The following is a 21,651-nucleotide window of genomic DNA, read 5'->3' as shown; positions in this document are numbered from 1 at the left end:
AAACTTTCCATTATATTCCCTTGTGAAAGAGCTTTCTGTTAATTATTAATGCAGTCAATCCTGTGTATGAAAATACTGTATCTATTTGTTTTTTGTAAAGTTTATTTCCATGTCTTACTTGCAGCATCATATTTTATAAGGTAATAAATACACCATGCAATGAAGCATTTAAGTAAAACTGAATGTACCAAACTTTTCTTATAAATACTCCAAATAAGAACAATGTCTTGAAATCCTTAAAGAATCAGCTTTCTAGTATAGAAAAGGAAGGCACCAAAACACATCTTTGGCAATATGCTGTCTGAGTGGTTTTGGTGACACTAGAGACTGGAATGTTTATTTCCGTACCTGACTTTTAATAGTTAACTGTTAGTTAACTATTAGTGTATTCCGTAAGTCAAAGGTCATGGTGTAATTTGTTTGAAAATGACAAATGTAACAATAAGGGAGTTTTTTGTTTTTTTTTAATTAGTATCTTTTTTTATTGTGTTTAATTTTTAGGTTTTCAGTTCATTTCCTTATACAGTTGACCATTTATTCACTGGGGACATTTTTACTTGGCATTGGAATTGTATATGGTAATTTTGCCAATATTTGTTCTTTATCTTTCTCGATGCCTTTTTCTCATGTTAGGCAAATTTAATTGCAGATATTTTGCTTTGAGCTTGAATCTTCATTTTGATTTAGACTAAGCATTAATAATGACCGTAGAGATTCCCTGACTCACTGGAACGTGAAAAGGTATACTAATCTAGATCAAATGTGTGTTCTTAGGACTGAGTTCTTCTTTATGCAATTAATATTGCAGTTTAGAATAACCAAGAAGCTTTCATCATGTCCTTTGATATGACATGTCGGTTTGGTAGGAAGCATAGCACTCGACTGTTTGCTAGCTGTGTGACCTTGGGCAAGTCACTTAAACTCGCAGTCATTACTTCCTTACCTGTAATACAAGAGCTGACAGATTTTCATTAAATGCTTTCTGCAGTATTATTATTGTCTACAATTCTGTGACTCAACTAATATATTTTGTATTTTCATAGTTAAGATATCTAGACCATTTCCTATTAGAGTATAAAACATTAGAAAGAGATGCTATCGTTTTCAAGGATTTGGAGCACTGGGGTAGGGGCAGCTGGCATGAGTGAAACTCAGCTAGAAAATCCAGCATTGACTGGTAAGTAGCAGAATGAGAATACTCTGGAAAGCTGTGATTATAATTGATGTTAAGTCTGAGCTGCTGATGATCACATCATTGTGATTTCTCTTGGTCTTTTATAATAAGCTATTTGTCAGGCTTTTATTATAATAGTTAATAAGTCAAAATTCCCTGCACCCAGGTCCATGCTATTGCCTTCCAGTGAGTACACATATTAAATTTCCATGTAATTTAGGGCATCACCATTTGCTGAAAGTACTTACATGGTTTCTTTCTCTGGCATTTTAACCTCCAAAGGACACCTTATCTAGGAGACTTTTCTGAAAAATCTTAATATCTCTTATTTTAGGAATTGGGCATGTTTCTGACTAAAAGACTTCCATCTGCTCTGGTCACACCATGGCTCTTTTTTTCCAAGATAGAAAATTATTCCATACTTGTAATTAACTTGTCATTTTCTATACGCACCATAATTTAAGATGATCTGACAAATTAGTACAAGCATTTCTTGGGAGTATTTTGGGGGCAGCTTCTCATTTTCCCAAGAAGGCAGCAGGTGCTTTTCCTTAAGCTTGGCATAAAGTTTGCTCATCTTGAATGAGTGGCTCTTGAAAAATAATTTGCCAGCTGGAATCCTAATCATTTGAAAGGCTGAGGGCATTTCTAAAAATGCTTAATAGCACTAGGGAGTAATTTTCTTATCAGCTTGTATATCTGATCTAAATGACCATGAGATTCTCCTGAGAGTGACTAGGAACTTTAACTTTAAACATGGCCCCTTAACACAGTATGGGTCTTTTTTGTAGAAGATCAAATACACTTTGATCTTTGAGGAATAGAGACTTTTGGTAGATTCTCTATCGAGAAAAGTTTTAGAAAAAAATTTTTGGTTTCCTCCAATTCTATTAGAGTCAGATTTCCTTGATTCTGGTTAATCATGGTTCCAGCAAAGATTTTGTCTGTCTCAGACACGGTACTTCCTCACCAAATGCTCTGAATGAATCTTTTACCTCATAGCATTTTTCTCGGATAACTACTAGATTAGATCTTTTTTTTTCTTTTAAATGAGAGAAGTCTGAGTCTCTTGGGTGTTGAGTGACTTATGCAAGGTCACCCAGAAGGTCATTGGCAAAGCTAGAAATAGAATCTAGGTCTTGTGACTTCCAGTGTGTTTCTCCTAGATATGTGTTACCTCCTGAAATTAATATGTTAATGAAATTGCCTTATGGGGTGTATAATTGCCATTCAACTTCTAGTCTGGAATTAGCTTAGGCAAATCCTTTCATCTCCCTCTGCACCTCCACCAACTCCCATATGTTCTAGTGTAGAAAACATTTTATTCAGAAAGCAATTGTAAGCAGCAAAGTGTGTGTGTGTGTGTGTGTGGAGAGAGATAGAATTTATACCCAATGGTCTAGATTGGTACATTACATCAAGAAACTATTTTAAGGTCCCAGAGAATTAACAAAAGATTCAAAGATTGTAAAGTATACATTAAATGTAATATAAAATTCATATTCTTTTTATAGAAAGCCTTCAAGATCAGAAGGCCAGATGTCCATATTCTGACTCTATGAGTAGGTATGTTTCATGCCTCTATCACATTTACATTGTTTTGCAAATTACGTTTACAAGCATTTCTGCATTTTTTAATCCAAACTACAATTATGAGAGATATTCATGAACACACACGATCCTGAAGCATCTTCTGAAATCTCAGAGAGGAAAAAGGATAATTTCTTGAATACATTTTCCTTAAGATTCAAATCCTTTTGAAAATCTGAAATTCATGAGTGTAATATGGAGCAACGCCATTTATCAGAAGAGTCAATGCTCTGTCTATACAAGAGAATAGTTTATGTTATATTCATTTCCTTCCTCATACAGTTAGAATCATTGCTGTGATTTTCTAAAAATAATTTTGTAAAGAATGAAAGAATACAGATTATCATATCACTGTTTTGCCCAGAAACTTTTAAATTTATACAAAATCTATCCAAATGGATGTATTGCCTCTGCTTCAGGGCCTGTGCACCCCGTGGCTTCCCCAACCCCGCGTGGAGCCTCTGCCCAGTCCGTGGCTTTCTTCCTGGCGCTCGAAACACTGTTTGATGTTTGTCCCTCTGTACTTCGGCCCCCAGTTCTATGCTCCGGGGCCTGTAGACAGCTCCAGGACTCGGTCTGCTTTTCCTGGAGGCTGTCTATTGTCTGTGCTGCTGCTCAAGCTGTGGTTCCATTCTGAAGCTTTTCAAGACTTTTGCAGCACATCTTTCTTAGTGGTATCTTGATTCCGTGTCCGTGGATGTGCCTTTGTTCCCGATTTCCCAATTCAGTAGGTACTGCCTTGTGACAACAGTTCTTTGATTACCTTTTCTGATACTGAAGGCTTCCCTAGTCTTCCATAGTTGTGGATCATAATTATGCTTTCTGACGACTCAGATTTGCCTTTTATGCTTTTCTGTGTGTCTGGTTTTGTTTTGTTTTTGTTTTTGTTTTTGTTTTTTTTTATAAATCTTGTACTATTTCGTTTTCAAAAACCTGTCTTTTTTTGTCTTACATCCAGAATTTAGATATTGAAGAGACTCCTTAACTAAAGTGTTTTGTCAGTTACGAGCTGAATTTTATTTCATGTACCCAGAAAACTGAAATGACAGCACATTAAATAGGAAGATTTATTTTTCTTTCACTTTACAAGACTCCATCCAAAGCTAATATAGCAGCCTGACAATGTCCTGAGGCAACCAAGTTCCTTCTTGCTTTCTGTTGTATCTTCCTTAGTGTGGGTCTCTTTTCCTTTTATGGAAAGATAAATGCAAATCTCCAGTCATCCTGTTCACATTCCTGGCATACAGAATGGGAAGCACCAAGGGCGTGCTGGCTTGCTCTGTCAGATGTTAGCATGGCACCCTGAAGTAACCAGGAACTTTTGCTTACATTTTACTGGCTGGGATTCTGTCATGTGGTCAACCCTAGTGACCGGGGAAGCCAGGAAATGTAGGCCTTGAGCACCACACTCTGCCCTTCTCATCAGAGTCTGGACTCATCAGGAAGGGGGGAGGGGAACAGGGGCTCTTGGTGGGTAGCTTGCTGTCCAATTACAAGTGCCTCCAACATATTAGACATTCAGTAAATATTGGTCCCTTGGATTTGTGTTATCCTGTTTCCAGGTACACGTTATGATTATGCTTTATGGACAAATGTATTCTCTTCACTTGTATGGGGATAGTAGAAGGCATAGTAAGGGGGGAAAGAATAGATATCCTGAGGAGGCGAGAGGGTAATGGAGACCCACAGAGGGCTGGCTGGCTTGGTTGTGATGTGGTAATGAGTGTGATTATTGTTGTTTACTTGGAGTTCTCATTCTTGCTAAACCTTGATCTTTCTTCTGTCCTTTTCTTTGTTTACAGGGTTACTTTGCTACATATCCATCTAGGAAAGGTACCACACAGACAAATGAATTTTGTGTTTTCACAAAATGTGTCCTTTCCTGAGAAGTGAGTTTTTAGGAAGTGTGATGCTTTAGAAATTGTGTGTTTTAGAGCCAGGAAGCCCTGAGTTTGAGCTCAGATTTGTCACTGAGCAGTGGTGTGACTTTGGTTGCCTTCTTTTAAGTTTTTCTGAAAATCAGTTTCTCTGGCCTGGGAATAATGATGCTTCCTCACAGAACACTTGTGAGGATTAAATAGGATGAGTATTTAGAAGTACTTGACTGATATAGTAGGAGCTCAACAAACACCAGTTCCTTTTCTCCCCCCTCGTCTATGAAATGGCATGTTTTACTAGATTCATAAACAGTTTGCAACTCCCTACTACTACGAATTTAAATATTTTTGTGCCCTATCCTATTAAGGTATTATATAAAAATTCCCTTGTAACAAATGAATCAAACAAAAAGTAGGTATCCTTGATATAATGCAGCCAAGGAGAGAAAGTATGCTTTTCGCATGCTGGTAACTCTAGGGGGGGCGCTAATTGAATTTAAAAACATTAATCCAACTATTAAATGCTGGTGAATTTTTTTTAAAAACCTGGGAACATAGATTTAACTAAAATAAGATAGGTGAGCTAATTTCTCTTTTCACCGTCCTGGGAAGAATCAGGCACAGTTATGTATTTAAAAGAGGTAAAACTGTGCCTAATGTAAAGGCATTGTTTCAGTAGACAAAGGTGGCATTACCGGAGTGTTAACTAATGATGGCAGGGGCTGTGTCACTTGAGCATCGCTGGACTCAAGTGCCCAACATAGGGAAGTTTCAGAGTTGGTATGTAATTGCTGTTAGTTGATACATTTTTTTTTTAAAGATTTTATTTATTTATTTGACAGACAGAGATCACAAGTAGGCAGAGAGGCAGGCAGAGAGAGAGAGAGAGAGAGAGGGAAGCAGGCTTCCTGCGGAGCAGGGAGCCCGATGCGGGGCTCAATCCCAGGACCCTGAGATCATGACCCGAGCCGAAGGCAGCAGCCCAAACCACTGAGCCACCCAGGCGCCCCTGTTAGTTGATACATTTGTCTCCCTGTCGCATTCACTTCATTCTCCCCTGGTCTCACACTTGTGGTGAAAAGCCTTGCACTCAGGTTCCACCTCAGCTACCCACCTTCCCTCTTCATGACCTTTATCCAGCTCCAGCTCGCCACTGGGAACGACGTGGTATACTCACTGTCCTGGACACACACCTATAAAATCAAAACAGCTCTAATGTGTTCAGCACTGATGACACATTCCCTTTAGTCCTCATAAGAACCCAAACCCCATTTGGGATGAGGAATGTGAAGCTCGGCGGGGCGGGGTAGGTTAAGTGTCCGGCCCAAAGCACATGTTTGGTCGGTGACCAGGCAGGACTGAGCTCCGGGTCAGCGCCAGCGTGCCTGCAGGAGGCCACCTCTCCCAGACGCATGGGTGTGTCTGAGGCAGAGCCTTCTGCCTTCCCCACTCAGCAAACCCTGCCGGCTCCTTAGTCCTCTCGTGGGACTGGTCCCACCTTCCTCCATCTCTTTATCCCTCTTGTCATTTTTCCTTGCTGCGCACTCAGTCGTGCCTCAAAGATGAAGTGACTAAACCATATTTAGAGTTCCTTAGAGCTCAGTGGGACTCTAGGAGTCTCTTGAGACTTACTAAATGCCTTATTCACTTTCAAAAATTTGTAGTAAAGATCACTTAGAGTAATCGGGTCCTACGAGTTTGTCCGTTCTATAGAATGAGGAATCTAGGACTCATCGCTGGGGACCTGGTGGTTTAGGATCTGATCACAGAGCGGACTTCAAAGTCCACCATCACCATGAGCACCTGGGCTGAACCTCCGTGGGAATGGGGGCTGTAACTCTTGTTCTTGTGTTGTTGTTTTGGTTTCTTTAAAGATTTTATTTATTTATTACTTATTTGTCAGAGAAAGAGAGAAGCAGGTGGAGGGAGATGCAGGCTCCCTGCTGAGCAAGGAGCCAGATCCCAGACTCCGTCTCCATCAACCCCAGGACCATGAGATCACCACCTGAGCCAAAGGCAAACAAACGCTTAACTGGCTGAGCCGCCCAGGCGCCCCAGCTCATGTTGTTTTGTAAACCACAATGCCTGGTCTGCATTTGGCAATGAAGGCAGATTAAAAATCCTCAGGCTGATCAACAGTCTCAGACTCTTGCTTGAGGGCAGTGTCAGGGCTGGCTCTCCTGGCCCTGCGCCAGCACCCAAGTCAAATCTGGAAAATAATAATTTCTTTTTGGCAGGAGAAAGAGACAAGACTTTTGGTAATTTCAGATATTAAACCCTCTGCAAGGGTAAAGATTTTCTACCCCTGGAGGTATTAAAAATACTTGTTCTTTAGACAGTTCCTGAAAAAGAATTCGAAAATCATTTTTGGCACACATGCCATTGTGGGAAAGTGAGCATAAATGCTTCCTAATCGGCTGTGTGTGTTTGGACATATACATTCAGTTGTGTTTGTAAAAATATCAGGAATTTTATTTTGTAGTTTCAGAAGTCAGATTCGTTTGGGTAGTTCTATCAAGATTCAAAGAAATATTTTGACATCACCTTTCAAAAATGCTAGGGGAAACCTCCATCTTGAGTTCTAGGAAAGATTGTTACTGAGGTGACTTTATATGCAGTGTGTGTGTATATATATATTTCTCCTCAAAAATCCTTATTGAAGTTAAGATGTACACATGGTTTATCTGAAACATTCAAATTGTTAAGAATATTTTTAAATGGCTTTAAATTTTTTGTTAAAGCTTGTAATTATAATAGGACCTCCATAGGGTTAACAATGTTAAAGTTGTAGTTTTCAGAACATCCTAGTTTCTCTATTTGTGCTCACTGAGAAGTGAAGACTCCCTCTGCTGGCCGTTTCAGATCATGCACTTTTTCAGGCAAGTTAATGCTGCAAAAAGTGAAACCAAAGAACAGCCTGTCTTGACATCCAAAAAGCTAGATGTTTGGAGACATATGTGCATTTTTATGTTGTGGTTTTTAGTTATCTAATACTTTTACCTGAGATGCCATATAGAAGCAGCAGCTTACAGAAGCGTGAAAGTTGGAGGAGCAGAGTGTCAAGAACAGGGTCAGATAGGAGAGACCAGAGACAGATTCCCCAGCTGGCTCCACCACGGAATAGGTGGGCATCCTCCGCTAGTTGGACCCTCCTCCGAAGCGGCTTCTTTGTTTGTAAAATGAGAGGATTTTGGTGGATGTTCTCCAAGAGTCCTTTTGACCTTTACTATTTTGTGTTTTGAACAGTATTGACTACATTTCTTTTTCATGAATGTGTTCTATACGTGTTTTGCACTGTAAAATAAATATTTTAAGAAAGGAAGGAAAGGTAAAATGACAAAAATGGTTATAAATCACTTGCTTCTACTGCTGTCACAGCGTGGGGATGATAGGTCTAGAAAGTGATATTTTGTATGCAATTATAACTTTATACTATATATATATACTATTATAATACCTCCCAGATGTCCCAGAAAGACGGAACAAAGCATATTTCATTGATCCTATGGCACCTTGAATTATAAGAAGTGTCATTATTTTATATGTTTCCAATTATATTTGACATACCACTGATGACATGTTGCATCCAAGTTTCAGAGAAGTTAAATGTGAGGAAATGTGCCTTTAAAAATTACTAAAATAAGGTAGTTCCTAAAAGTGCTTCAGTTGATGCCAGCAGCCCAAGAATTGCACTGAAAAGTCTGATGTGTCCCAGGCAGTAATAAATGATTCTTTTTCCTTTCTTCCTGTTCACCCCTCTCTCACCCCTCTCTCTTCTTAACCCTTCCTCCACCCCTCCCCAACTTGTCCTTTCCACTGTGTCACACCGTTTTTAACTTTTTTACTTAGACATGTCTTATGGGTATTCTGGGAAGAAACGATTGCTTAAAACCTGAAATGAGATACTGGAATAACATTGTGTCCAACATAAGCATGACCGGTGGGTTTTCTGCTTTAAATATGAATAAACATTAACACTTGTGAAGTTTTTTTTTTTTTTTTTTAACTTCAAAGATGAATTAGTCAGCACTGGCATCTTCACAGGAATTACATGAGTTTTAAAAACACTGAGGCTTCAGAGAGTACTCCTTTGATGAAGTCATTGGAAACATGAGTGTGGGGTTTGGGATTTGACCCTCTTTATTCCTGTTGGATTTAGGTCCTAAAATAACATGTCTGTATCCATACGTAGATGTGTGTGTGCATGGCTTAGGTTTAGACTTCCATTTTTAATGTTTGCCTTCTTTTATAATGAAGTTGGAGCTGTTTCTTTTGCCCTTTCCCCCCCTACTATGTAACAGAGCATACTGAAAGGGCTTCCAATTTCTTCTTTGCAAAACTGAACCCCCACTTAAGTCTTTCTTGCTACCCTGGAGGAAGAAAGACAACCCAAGGTAGGAACAGCCTGTGGGGGCTCTTGGCCTGAGAAGGAGAGCAGAAAGGCTCAGTAATGGAGTTGGAGGCTCAAGTAAAGGAGAAGGACATCAAAGAGACTTTCTGCATCCCCCTTGGCCTGCAGACTGGCTTTCTTCTCTTGGGTGGAAGCCTGGCCAGACCACGACTTGGCATTGTTACTCTTCCAAGCTGTCAGGTGTGACAGTTCTCAGTCCCTTGCCATGCCAGCCGTGGGGCTTTTCCACCCTGGGGCCCTTTGGCTCGATGCTGGATGGGAAACAAATTAATGCATCTTAAATCTCCATCCTTACATTTTGAATTTATATCCAGAACCCCTGGAAGGTTCTACATGGGCCTCCAGTAACACAGGTCCTTCAACTCTGGATTCGTTTATCTGTGTATCCAGGCATGCCCTATGGTTTTCCTATTGAGGTAAAATGACATACAAATGTAGATGCGGTCAAGAGTTTTTACAGAGATGCTGAGGGGAGGACCCAGCTTGTGACTCTGAGGACTGCAGACTAATGGAAAGAGCCTGGTTCAGTCATTGGTGGTGTGATGGGCCTGCCTCAGCGAACTCAGAGCTGTCTGCCTCTGATTTTGAATGTGAGAGAAAAATTAGCCTCCATTTGGTCAAGAGGCCATGGTAGGGTATGCTTTCTGTTCCTTATAGAACCTGCTCCTCAGTGGTTAGGTCGTCATGTGGTTATTTGTCATTATTCTCCTACCACTTTGTAATCATATTCTTATAGAATTATCATTTAAAACTTAATTCTCTTTCCAACCGTTGAAGAAAGGTATCCTGCCATTTGCATATCTAAATAAAGATCCCGTCTGTGGTGGCCTCCTCATTGGTTTGTGTTGATGGAAACCAGGGTCCAGCAGTGCTGGGTGAGGACCCTCCTTCTGCAGGCCTCCTGAACCCTGTGCTTCCTCACCTGCTCCTCAGAGCTGAGTCCCTCTGACCTTGGCAAAGCGGTCTGTCTATTGTTGCATGCACGTGTTTTCCTTCTTCAGTCCTTGCTGTCTTTGTCCTACCCAGATGTCCTCCGACTATTCTCTCTCTTTTCTTTTCTTTCTTTTCTTTTCTTTTCTTTTCTTTTCTTTTTTCTTTTCTTTCTTTCCTCACAGAATACCAGAATTGAAATGGGCCAAAGAAATCACCTTATCCACCTTTGTTCAGTTCACAGATTTCTTAAAATCTTGCCCTATGTTTTCTCTTTGGTCTCAATGTATTTTTTCCTCCCCTGGGGGTTTTCAAACCCTGTGAGGTTTCAAACATTAGGAATCCCTAATGTTGTCTTCTGCAGACCCAAGACAGATGGGTTCATTCATCACTAAAAAAATAGTTCTGGTTATCAGCTGTGTGCCAGGCACTGTAGCAACTGCTGGGGCCCCAGTGGAAAGCAAACTTTGACATCGTTTCTGCTGTCATGCAGCATTCTGAGCATTGGAGGCTGATGGATAGTAATCATAGAGTTGTGGACACACACCCAGGGAAAAGAGGGCCTGGAACTACACAGGGAGGGTCACTGAAATTTCCCCACAGAAATAATGGTTCATATGACGGATGGAAAGTAGAAGGTGGGAAGACAATATACAGAGCAGCCGTAGCAGCATATGCAAAGGCTCTGTATCGGGAGGGAGCATGACCATTTCAAGAAACTGAGGAAAAATAGTATGTTTGGAGTTAGAGAATAAGGAAAAGATTACAGGGCATAAATTTGAAAAGAGCCACAAGGTATGGAATAGACCTATTTGTGCTGGTTAGTTTCTATAGTTCTGAAATTGCTGGCAATATCTATTTTGAGTTAATATCTTATAACTAATTGAACATGTATGCTTTATGTGCAAGTAAACTGTGTTTTTGAAATATTTTTTAATGGGGAGAATTTAAGACACCCTACAACTGGCTATCTCTAAACTATGTATTTTGATAGAGATTTGGAATAAGGAATAATGAATGTATTATTTTCCGTTTCCTTCAAGGGAACACCGTGAGTCGCCTAATTCAAAATATCTAAGAATGTCTTCTTTTATCTTAGGACACTGCATTCTTCATTTAGAAGAATGTAAAAATCCAGGGCTACTCTGACCTTGATATAAAAATATTTCTCATGATTTAGGTACATTGTTTATCTGTTGAAAATAATAGGGGGAAAAGGGACCCGGAAACATTTAAAGATTGCTTTATAATCCTACTGCACTCGGATGGCAAACTTTTAAAGAGCTGTAGAAATAAGCTTTACTTTGGGACTTGGCTGACATCACACCCCTGTGGGCCTTATTTCTTACTTCCTATTAACCATATGTAAACAACATATAATTAATAGATGCAACAAGTAAATTAATGTTTCTTTTTAGAAGTTATGCTTTTCATCATGGGAAGGTCTTAGTATTTAACAGTGCTGCTTAAATTATTTTAAATTAAATGGTAATGAATAAAAATGTTTAATTAAATATTAAGTGTAGTATTTAAATGTAGTTAATTTAAAAATTAAATTTAAATTTTCCCAAAGTAGAAGCCTTGCCACAGGAGATGACCGTGTCCCAGTGGCTCTTTTTCCTTCTGTTTTCCTGTTCCTTTCTTTCACTCCTCCTCCTCCTTCTTCTTTTCTTTTAATTTTTCTCACTTAGTTCTGTGGATTCTTGGTCCTATATGCTTAATCCATGCTCATTTTTGTACCGGCTGAATGATGATTCCTCTTCCCTCCTCCAATCTCTGAAAAAACAAAGGGTAAGTTGGGGGGGAAGCCACCCTATAGTTAATTACTTGCCAAGGAGTCCACTGCCTGCTTCTGCTCTATGACATTGACCCATAACCAGACGACAACTCTGAGTTTGTTTCGCATATTCCAGAATGAATCCATGTTGGGAAGGAACTTGCTCTCCCTTGCTGGTCAGATTCCTGGGGGCTACAGGGAGGAGGAAGGCTCACAGTTTGGCCCTTGCCCAGTGGTTTTCGAAGGCTTTCTGAATAATCTGTTCTGAGAATCATAGTTTCTGGTGATTGTAGCAGATGAATATGATGTGCACTTTGGGGAGCAAGGGGATATGTATTGAATTGACTTTCAAATTTAACCTCTTTATTTTGCTTTTGCTGTTGTCTAATGTTTTAAATACTTTCTCTCTTTTAGTCTCAAGGCTTTAAGGACCTCAGGCTTTCTTCTAAAAAGTTGACCATTTCTTGCTACCTCTCTCTACATGAACGATGTTGTGTCTACTGCTTTGAAAATGGGTTTTTAATCTCTTGCCTCCACGTTTATGGAGGGCAGTCGAGGGGAATTGAAGTCCAAAGTGTATAACCTACCTTGATAAGGGTGTCAGCCAAAACAGAGATCTTTTCCACCCACTTGCGAGCACATCCCCTGCAGGGTGACTGTGTCTGTGGAGCACATTTGCACTGCTCGATGCCATATCCTCCCTGCGCAGTTCGCACAGCTGTAAACCACTCCAAAGGCCAAGGTTGCCCTGACTGTCAGGATTACAGTGACATGGAACGGTTGCCTAAACACAGCCTGTGTGTACACGGCTGGCTGTCCTTGGGCACTCTCTCTGTTTATGCTGCGGGGATGTTATGGACAGACCGTTATCAGTGCATGTCTCTCTTGCTGGTCAAGTATCTAGTCATTGATGAAACAAAGAAAGTTTCTATTCTTCTTTAGTGTCAGGCAGGATTTCTTCCTACTCACATAATTTCAAATGATCAATGGGTAGGAATAATATTTTCGTCCCCCTTGTTTTCACTTTATAAAACAAGCTGGGAACTGGGACCACCGAATTAGAAATTATAATATCCCCATATTTAGTATCATAATTATATGATTTTTTAAAAATTTATTTATTTATTTGACAGTAGGGGGTGGGGGAACATAAGCAGGGAGACTGGTAGAAGGAGAAGCAGGCATCCTGCTGAGCAGGGAGCTGGATGCGGGACTTGATCCCAGGACCCTTGGATCATGACCTGAGCCGAAGGCAGACGCTTAATGACTGAGCCACCCAGGCACCCCCATAATTATATGATTTTAAAAACTCTTTTTTACCCCTCAGTACGTAGAGGAGACAGGATACCACTATTTTGCTCTAATGATTAAGAATAGCTCTGCTGTTTTTTTGTTTTTGTTTTTGTTTTGCCTAATCACAAATTTTTTTTTTTTTTTTAAAGATTTTATTTATTTATTCGACAGAGAGAGATCACAAGTAGGTAGAGAGGCAGGCAGAGAGAGAGGAAGGGAAGCAGGCTCTCTGCAGAGCAGAAAGCCCAACGTGGGGCTCGATCCCAGGACCCTGGGATCATGACCTGAGCCGAAGGCAGAGGCTTTAACCCACTGAGCCACCCAGGCGCCCCTCACAAATGTTTTTAACTTAGTTTTAATCCATACTAGTGATGGAGGTTTTTCAGAGGACTTGACTTCTTTTTTTTTTTTTTTTTTAAGACTTTATTAATATATTCAACAGAGAGAGATAACAAGTAGACAGAGAGGCAGGCAGAGAGAGAAGGGAAGCAGACTCCCTGCTGAGCAGAGAGCCTGATGCGGGCCTCGATCCCAGGACCCTGAGATCATGACCTGAGGCAGAGGCTTAACCACTGAGCCACCCAGGCACCCCTTGACTTCTTTTCTTAAATAAGACAGTTTCTATAATACTTTTGGCAAGAGGCATATTTAGCTCTACTGGAGGGTTAAGGCTTAGATGATCTTTCCCCTTTTCATAGATTTTTAAGGAAAAAAATAGTAATAAATGAGATTTTTAACCAGGAACCCCTTTGTAGAATAAGGAATTTTTCACAATTATTGAGTAGATTTGAGAGATGACAGGGATTTACTGCTGTGTATTTGGGATAAATGTCAGAATTAAGTAAGAATTTGAGAATACGAGTTTGAAATGAAGCTCAAAAGAAAATATCAAGCTTTCCTTCAAGCACGTGTTATTTAATTTAAAATGAATACATGCACCTAGTACAAACATTTGAGTTGGCCTACCCCTTCTTAATGTATGTGTTTTGATTCTTGGCAACTTGTGGTCTTTTAAATTTGCAGCAACATAGTCTGAAGAAAATAACAGCATTTCCTAATCAGTTAGATACCTTGTTCGTTTTCCTCAAATTTACCTCTTGTTCAGTTCTTGTCCACTTCTTGAATTTGGCTTAGGCTTCAGAATGTCTCCAGTCTTGTTTTGTTTTGTTTTATTTTTTAAATTTCTCAGTTCCTCTAATGTAAATGATAGAGCATGAAAAGTAAGAGACATACTTCTGTTCGCCCAGGTGGTCAAAGTTTACTGGAAGAAAACATAGGTAGTTGGGAGTTCCTGGGAACCTTCCCAGAGGCTCCCATGGCATTCCCATTTACCTTCCATCTCCTGGCACGGGATTTGCCAGGTGGCCTCTGAGGGAAGTGAAACAGTGGTTCATCATTGCGACTCCTGAAGGGACAGCCACAGGCTCGGATCCTCTTTTCCTCTCAGGAGTGGTCGTCTTCTCATTGCTTTGGTTAGGAGCCTGCACCGGGGCCTGATCTAGTCAGTGTTAGCCACAGCAGATGGATAGACAGAGGGCAGCATCCCTTAGAAGCCCACCAGTTGTCTACCACAGATACACATCCTCAAGACAAATGCTTACAGATGGACCTGATTTGGGCTGTGTATTTTCATGACCTTTTTCATATGACTTCATATAGCAACCTCAGTGACTTCACCACTCAGAACTGCCCACAAGCAGCAATATTGAGTCAATCCTTACCTAGAACTATATTTGTAAGAAAACTTGTGCATGTGTTGATCGTTGAAAAGAATTTTAATTTACTAAGCATTACAATTTAATTTACACACTTTGTGACAAAATATTTTTCAATTAAAGTTTACAAATATATATTGAGTCCTTCTTATGTCAGAAACACTTTGATTGGCACTGCAGGGGTACGAAGATCATTTGTTCCAAAGAGCCTTACACTGCCTTGGGCTAGGTAGCTGAAACACGATCTTGAATGATAAATAAACAAATTTTTCCTTGAAGGAATTTATTATTAGTACAGTTGAGGAGAAGGACATGCAAATAGAAAGTTACAAAATAAGAGCATGGAAAAAGGGCACTGTAGATGACAACGCCTTGGGCAGTCAGGGAAGACTCTTTGAAGGGGGGGCCATGGAAACTGGGGCCAAATGATAACTAGGAATTTGCCAAATAAAGCCTGTTGTTGGAGCTTGCAGCATTGATTCCAAGTTGAGGATAACTCACATGCAATAAGAAAGAGCAGGTTGCAAGTACCTGTCATATTTGGCTAGGATCACAGAATGTCCTGTTCGGCAGACTGGTTTCCTGGAGAGTGTTTATGCCCTGTGCACGCTGGTGTTTGGGCTTTATTCCATGGGTCCCCATTTTCCTGGTTCCCTTTTTACCTCACTTGATCTTTCAGACATTATTGCCTCTAAGTCACCATTAAATATTGGTATTTCTCAAGGTTCCATCCTAGATTCTCTTTTTCCTTTTTTTTCCTCACCAGATAGATCAATGTCTATGTATTTGTTATGACTTAAAAGCTCGATTGTTCTTAAATCAGTTCTGAACTTAGGACCGTACATCCCTCTTACCCCCATCCTGCCCACCACTTCAGTTTCCTTAGGACCAGACTCCCTGTTTGCTGCAACTGCCATCCCTGACTCCTCCCAGTCTTAGAACCTGCCAGATTTCTTCTTTACTAGTGCACGCAAGGACTTCTCTTCCCTTAGCCTGAAGTGCTTTCACATTCTCTTTGCCTAGCTATTGCCCACTCCTACTTCAGGTCTTGGCTTAGATACCACTTTTTTTTTTTTTTTTAAGGATTTTATTTATTTATTTGACAGAGAGAGAGAGATCACAGGTAGGCAAAGAGGCAGGCAGAGAGAGAGAGAGAGAGAGAGAGGAAGAGGCTCCCCGCTGAGCAGAGAGCCCGATGCAAGGCTCGATCCCAGAACCCTGAGATCATGTCTCAAGCTGAAGGCAGAGACTTAACCCACTGAGCTACCCAGCTGCCCTTAGATATTGCTTTTTCACAGATATCTTCCAGGTCTCTCTTAACCCATTTTATGATTAGTAATATGCTGCATTTTTATGTCCTAGGTTATAATTATTTTTGAAATATTGTTTTCCCCACTAGACTTTAAGCTCTCAGAAGGAAACAACAGTCTCTGTGACAGCCTTGTCTTAAAACACTTAGCAAAGGATATGCACCTTGTAAGCAGTCTTAGTAGACATGACGAGCTGTGTGAGTTAGGACAACAAGGAAATGTTGAGGAACTTCAGGAGCAGAATGACCTGATTGGATTGGCAGTTAGCAAGTTTATTCTGCCTGCAGTATGGAGACTAAATTGGAGAGGGAGTCCACCGCTAGAGCCCACGAGATTAGTAGGTGGGTGTTACCACTAGACACTTAGAGCCTCAGAGCTCATCTATGATAAAAACACAAATCAAATTCAGTTGGGGGAGGGGAGGAAAAAATGAAGCAAGATGGGATTGGGAGGGAGTCAAACCATAAGATATTCTTTTTTTTTTTTTTTTTAAGGATTTTATTTGTTTATTTGACAGAGAGATCACAAGTAGGCAGAGGGGCAGGCAGAGAGAGAGGGGGAAGCAGGCTCCCCACTGAGCAGAGAGCCCAATGCGGGGCTGGATCCCAGGATGCTGAGATCATGACCTGAGCCCAAGGCAGAGGCTCAACCCATTGAGCCACCCAGGCACCCCAAGATATTCTTAATCTCAGGAAACAAACTGAGGGTTGCTGGAAGGGGAGGGAGTTAGAGGGATAGGGTGAGTGGGTTATGGACATTGAGGAGGGTATGTGCTATGGTGAGTGCTGTGAAATGTGTAAGCCTGATGATTCACAGACCTGTACCCCTGGGGCAAATAATACATTATATGTTAATAAATAAAAAAAGAGTCTCAGGACTCTTACTGTCTTTTAACGTGGCTTATTCCACGTGGATCTCTTTTTCCCACAGTCTTTCTCTCTGTGAACAGTAACAGCTCATCCTCCATCTGCCTAGTAGGAAAGGGTCCACTTTATGATTATGTGAGCAGATATCCAGATTGACTCCGACAGGCCCTGATTAGGTCATGTGCCCTTCCGTGAAGTAACTATTGTCACCAGAGGGGTCCCTGAAGCTGGTTGATCAATCTGGATAATAACTGGGTTTGAGGCAGTGGTGCCCTGGCAAACTGGCCCTAAAAATAATGTTTCTTTTTTTAAAAAGACCTCTTTGTAGCAATTTCCAATTTCTTTGGTTTACATGGTCCTACTGCGACTGATTTCAAGATGGATCCCTGGCTTGCGATTCCTGAATGTTTAACAGCCGTCTCTTGCAAGCAGGTCCCCCCAGCTCAGGCTCTCCATGGCTGAGCTGGTGGGGGAGCTGCTGGCATCACAAAGACTCATGGTGAGGGAGGCAGTGTGCTCCAAAAGGCAATCAGAATGTTGTTAGAAGAAGACAGGTAGGCGCCTGGTAGCCAGTCCCACAAGGAAACTTGTCCTGGACCATGCGAAATATAGTTTGATGTTATGATTTTATTTGACCTAAAAATTTTTGAAAGTTCCTATGTCATTTCCTTGAATAACATTTCTAAGCACTGTATAATATTCCATTCTAGGAAAATACTGCCAATTACCATTCTTTCATTGTTGAATATTTAGATTGATTGAATTACATGTAATGCTTTGCTGGATAGGTGTATGCCTGAAGCCATTTTCCATATTTAGGACAGAGTTACTGAGATAGTTGACCCAAGTGCTATTACTGAGTCAAAGGAATGGACCTTTAATGTTTTTGAATATTCTCCAGTAGGTGTACAAAATAGTTTTACCCATTTATATCACTTTTATCACTGTAAGAGAGCAAATATTTCATTGTCCTGTTATTAAGTATAATTAAAAAATTGGTAGGACAGAATTAATATGTCATTTTAATTTACATTTGTTTGAATTTTTAAAAATGTTGAAATGTCTATTTTTTTTAACAAGTGTATTTTTTATAGTGAATTTCCTTACCATTTCCCACTTGTGTTATGTGTATATGTTGCTCTTAATATACTATTATCATAAGTATTTATCCTCTTATAATCAATTAATATAACTAAATAGTGGAATAATTATATGACTAATAGTGAAAATTCTAGCACATACAACTTGGCAAATATTGAGGGGAGTGCTACGTATGAAATTCTCCCTAATTCTGTGTAATTTAGGGTAACATCAGCTACATTAGCTGAAGTAATAGATAAATACAAATTCACAGTAAGTGAACACAATAAAAGTTTATTTCTTGCTCATGTCAGAGTTCCACATGGGTGTTCTTAGTTGGGCAGCTTTCATGTGGTCCTGAAGGGATGAAGGCTCCTTCTGTCCCAAGGCTTTTCTCCCCTCTGGGTCCTTGTCATTTTCATTCGGTGAGAGGGCGGCATTAGAGAATGGGGAACAATATGTGGGCGGTTTTTATGGATTAGGCCTGAAAGTGCTTACATTGAATGTGCTTACTTTCTATTGACTAAAACTCAGTTCCACGGACACAACTAATTACAAAGGAAAAAAAGAAAAAGAATCTGTTATACATCTAACTAATCTTTGCCAAAATTTCCATAACCTGAAATAGAGAAATCTTTTCATAAAGGCAGATTCTACTTACTGTTTTCATTACGTGTATATATCTGGGAATAAATTGACCATAATTTACAGGATATAAATATGGAATGGAACACCTTAAATATTGTTAAGAGATATGTAGCTTTTTACTAGACCAGAATGGTAGAGCAATGATGTCGAGTGGTCACTGAACGTCCTCTTGTTTAGACTCTGAAGAGAAGAGAGTGGCAGCCATCGGACAAAGCGATTTTGACAGGTGATAAACAAGTCTTGGATGGGCAACATTTATTCAGTGTTTTAGAAAATCAAATGTATAAGAATCCATATAAGGACTTCATAATCAGCTCATCCGATAAGTATGACTTATTAGAATGATATTTCTCATAGGATATGTTAGCTCATTTTCTTATTTCTACCTACACAGGTAATAAAAGTATACAGTGAAGATGAAACCAGCAGGGCTTTAGAGGTACCCAGTGACATAACTGCCCGAGATGTTTGCCAGCTGTTGATCCTGAAGAATCATTACATTGATGACCACAGCTGGACCCTTTTTGAGCATCTGCCTCACATAGGTCTAGGTAAGGATACAGAACTATAGTCCACATCATTGCTTTTCTGTTTGTTATAGTTTCAATCATATGGCAAAGATTTTCTTCAGACATAGAAAAATAGAAGAGAATTATGAATAGTCCTTTTCTTTATTTTTGGTGTTGGTGTTTGGGAGACCAAGAATGTAACACAAAATGAAAGTAAGGGTACAAATATTGCACTTTCCCCACACTTCCTTGTTTAACTAATGCTCTATGAGAATTTTGGAGCCAAAACATAGAGTCCGAATGGATAGATAAGTTTCATAATAATCTTTGGTAGGTCAGTGTTTGAGAAATTAATACAATAAGTTGTTATTTGTACTAATTTTTGAATTGGTTGTCATGTAGACATGGAAAGTATCCACACTGGTTCTCTTTATTTTTATTTTATAAAAAATATATAAATTTATAAAATATATATTATATATTTTATATATAATATCACATATAAATATATAATTCATATATTATATAATATATAAATATATATAAATCATATATTCATATATGATATTCTATATTATACAATATATAAATATATATGATATATAATATATATAAAATTTATAAAAAATTTATAAAATTTTCTTAAAGAATTAAGTAACTCCTCTACATTTTAAAGTCATAACCATAAAGAGTAATCTTTAAAAATACATATGTTTTTAAATTGGAAATGCATCTCTGTGTTGTAAAATGTAGAGGGCTTTTCCTGCAAATTTTTAAAATAAGGTATAAGTGATTTTTGTTCTTCTAGTAGAGTAAGAGAATTTGGCACCAATTTTATTTCACCTTTCCTTATTTTTACAGATGTTAGTGTTAAAAAACATGTTACCATAATAAGTAGTGAAAACAAAAGAAGTTTGTTATGGTAATGCCATTTGATCCTTTGAATACCGTATGAGTTTCCTGTGGTGGCTGTAACAAATGACCACACACCTGGGGGCTTACAACAGCCAGAATTGATTCTGTTACTGTTCTGGAGGTCAGAAGTCTGAAATCAGTATCACTCGGTTGAAATCAAGGTATCAGGGACGTACTTCCTCCGGAGGCTCGAGGAAAGAACCTGTTCCTTGTCTGTTCCAGCTTCTGGTGGCCGCTGGCCTCCTTTGGCTGTGGCTGCTTCACTTCAGTCTCTACCTCTATGGTCACCTTGTATTTCCTTCTTCTGTCTGTGTCAAGTCACCCTCTGTCTCTCTCATAAAAATGGTACCGGTTAGAGCTTACCTGGGTAATCTAGGATCATCTCTTCATTTCAAGATCCCTTAATCATATCTGCAAAAATCCTTTTTTTTCCCCCCCTTTCTTCATATCAAGTAACATTCACAGAAAACCTGAATTCTGAAGGTATGCCAGGCCGGCCAGTGTGACGTGCTGTCTCGCCTTCCTAGGGCAGAAAAAGTTCAACATTTATTTTCTGCATTGCTGTTGGTTACCAATCTGACTTCTATTTGTGACCATTCTTCTCCTAAATGTAAAGTGTTAACTCCTCAATAGATAAACGCCGTCTTTTAAACTAGTTTTACATATGCTTGTGAAAATACAGTTCTTTTTTTTTTTTTTTAAGATTTTATTTATTTATTTGAGGGAGAATGAGTGAGAGAAGCATGAGAGAGGAGGTCAGAGGGAGAAGCAGACTCCCCAAGGAGCTGGGAGCCCGATGCGGGACTCGATCCTGGAAGTCCGGGATCATGACCTGAGCCGAAGGCAGTTGCTCAACCAATTGAGCCACCCAGGCGCCCGAAAATACAGTTCTTAATGAACACAATATGTAATTACAGTATTTTATACCCTTAATTTTTTCTTTTGGAGCAACTTTACTTTTTTTTCTTTTCCTTTTTTTTTTTTTTTTTTTTTTACAGTCACTAAGTTTATCTCTAACAAATAGCTTAAAGTTTAATAATAAAAATCTACTCTGTAAATCAAGCACCAGTTTTCACTGAAACCACAGCAAATTATATTAAGGAATAAAATGCACAGATTCTTTTAATGTGGAGGCTTAAAATGGAACATTGAGAATTAATTTGAGTTACATACTAAATTTAAACTTTTAAGCATCAAATAGAAATATATTTCTCCATTACTCTATTTTCTGGAAATGCAGAAATAAAACCAAAGATGTGAGACTATTGTCTCCTGGTTTTATCAGCCATGCATTAGACCAAAGATTATGAGAAAGAAATTGAGATCCACAACTTTCTTGTGTTCTTTTTCTTTCCCTTTGTTTTCACTCAGATTATATGTATTTTTAAGAGAGTTTATTTACTTATTTATTTGAGAGAGAGCATGAGCCTGTGCACACTTGGGGCCAGGGGGTGGGGGGAGTGGGGGGTGGGGGGGGCGGTGGGAAGGGGAGGGATAAGCAGGCTGCACTGAGAGTGAAGCCCAATGTGGCGTTCAGTCCCAGGGCCACTTAGCTG

The 21,651-nt window shown here is 39.5% G+C and overlaps 1 protein-coding gene and 1 long non-coding RNA gene across 6 annotated transcripts in view; one reads left to right on the top strand and one right to left on the bottom strand.

Moving 5' to 3' along the window:
* The window catches only part of GRB14 (growth factor receptor bound protein 14), a 115,074-nt gene that overhangs the window by 54,002 nt on the left and 39,421 nt on the right, over positions 1-21,651 (top strand). For all 5 annotated transcript variants that reach the window (XM_032355785.1, XM_032355787.1, XM_032355784.1 and 2 more), the window contains one exon: positions 19,066-19,222. In XM_032355785.1, coding sequence (XP_032211676.1) covers positions 19,066-19,222 — 157 coding nt within the window. The remainder of the gene's footprint in view (positions 1-19,065; positions 19,223-21,651) is intronic.
* LOC116597708 lies at positions 11,626-14,627 on the bottom strand. The gene is made up of 3 exons (XR_004288752.1): positions 14,385-14,627; positions 14,147-14,246; positions 11,626-11,758 (listed from the first exon to the last, which is right to left on the bottom strand). It is a non-coding gene; the product is annotated as an uncharacterized LOC116597708 (long non-coding RNA).

The sequence above is a fragment of the Mustela erminea genome, chromosome 8 (assembly GCF_009829155.1).
Source record: "Mustela erminea isolate mMusErm1 chromosome 8, mMusErm1.Pri, whole genome shotgun sequence".
Lineage (NCBI taxonomy): Eukaryota > Metazoa > Chordata > Mammalia > Carnivora > Mustelidae > Mustela > Mustela erminea.
Note: the sequence above shows the minus strand (reverse complement) of the source record. Positions and strands in the feature narration are given on the sequence as shown.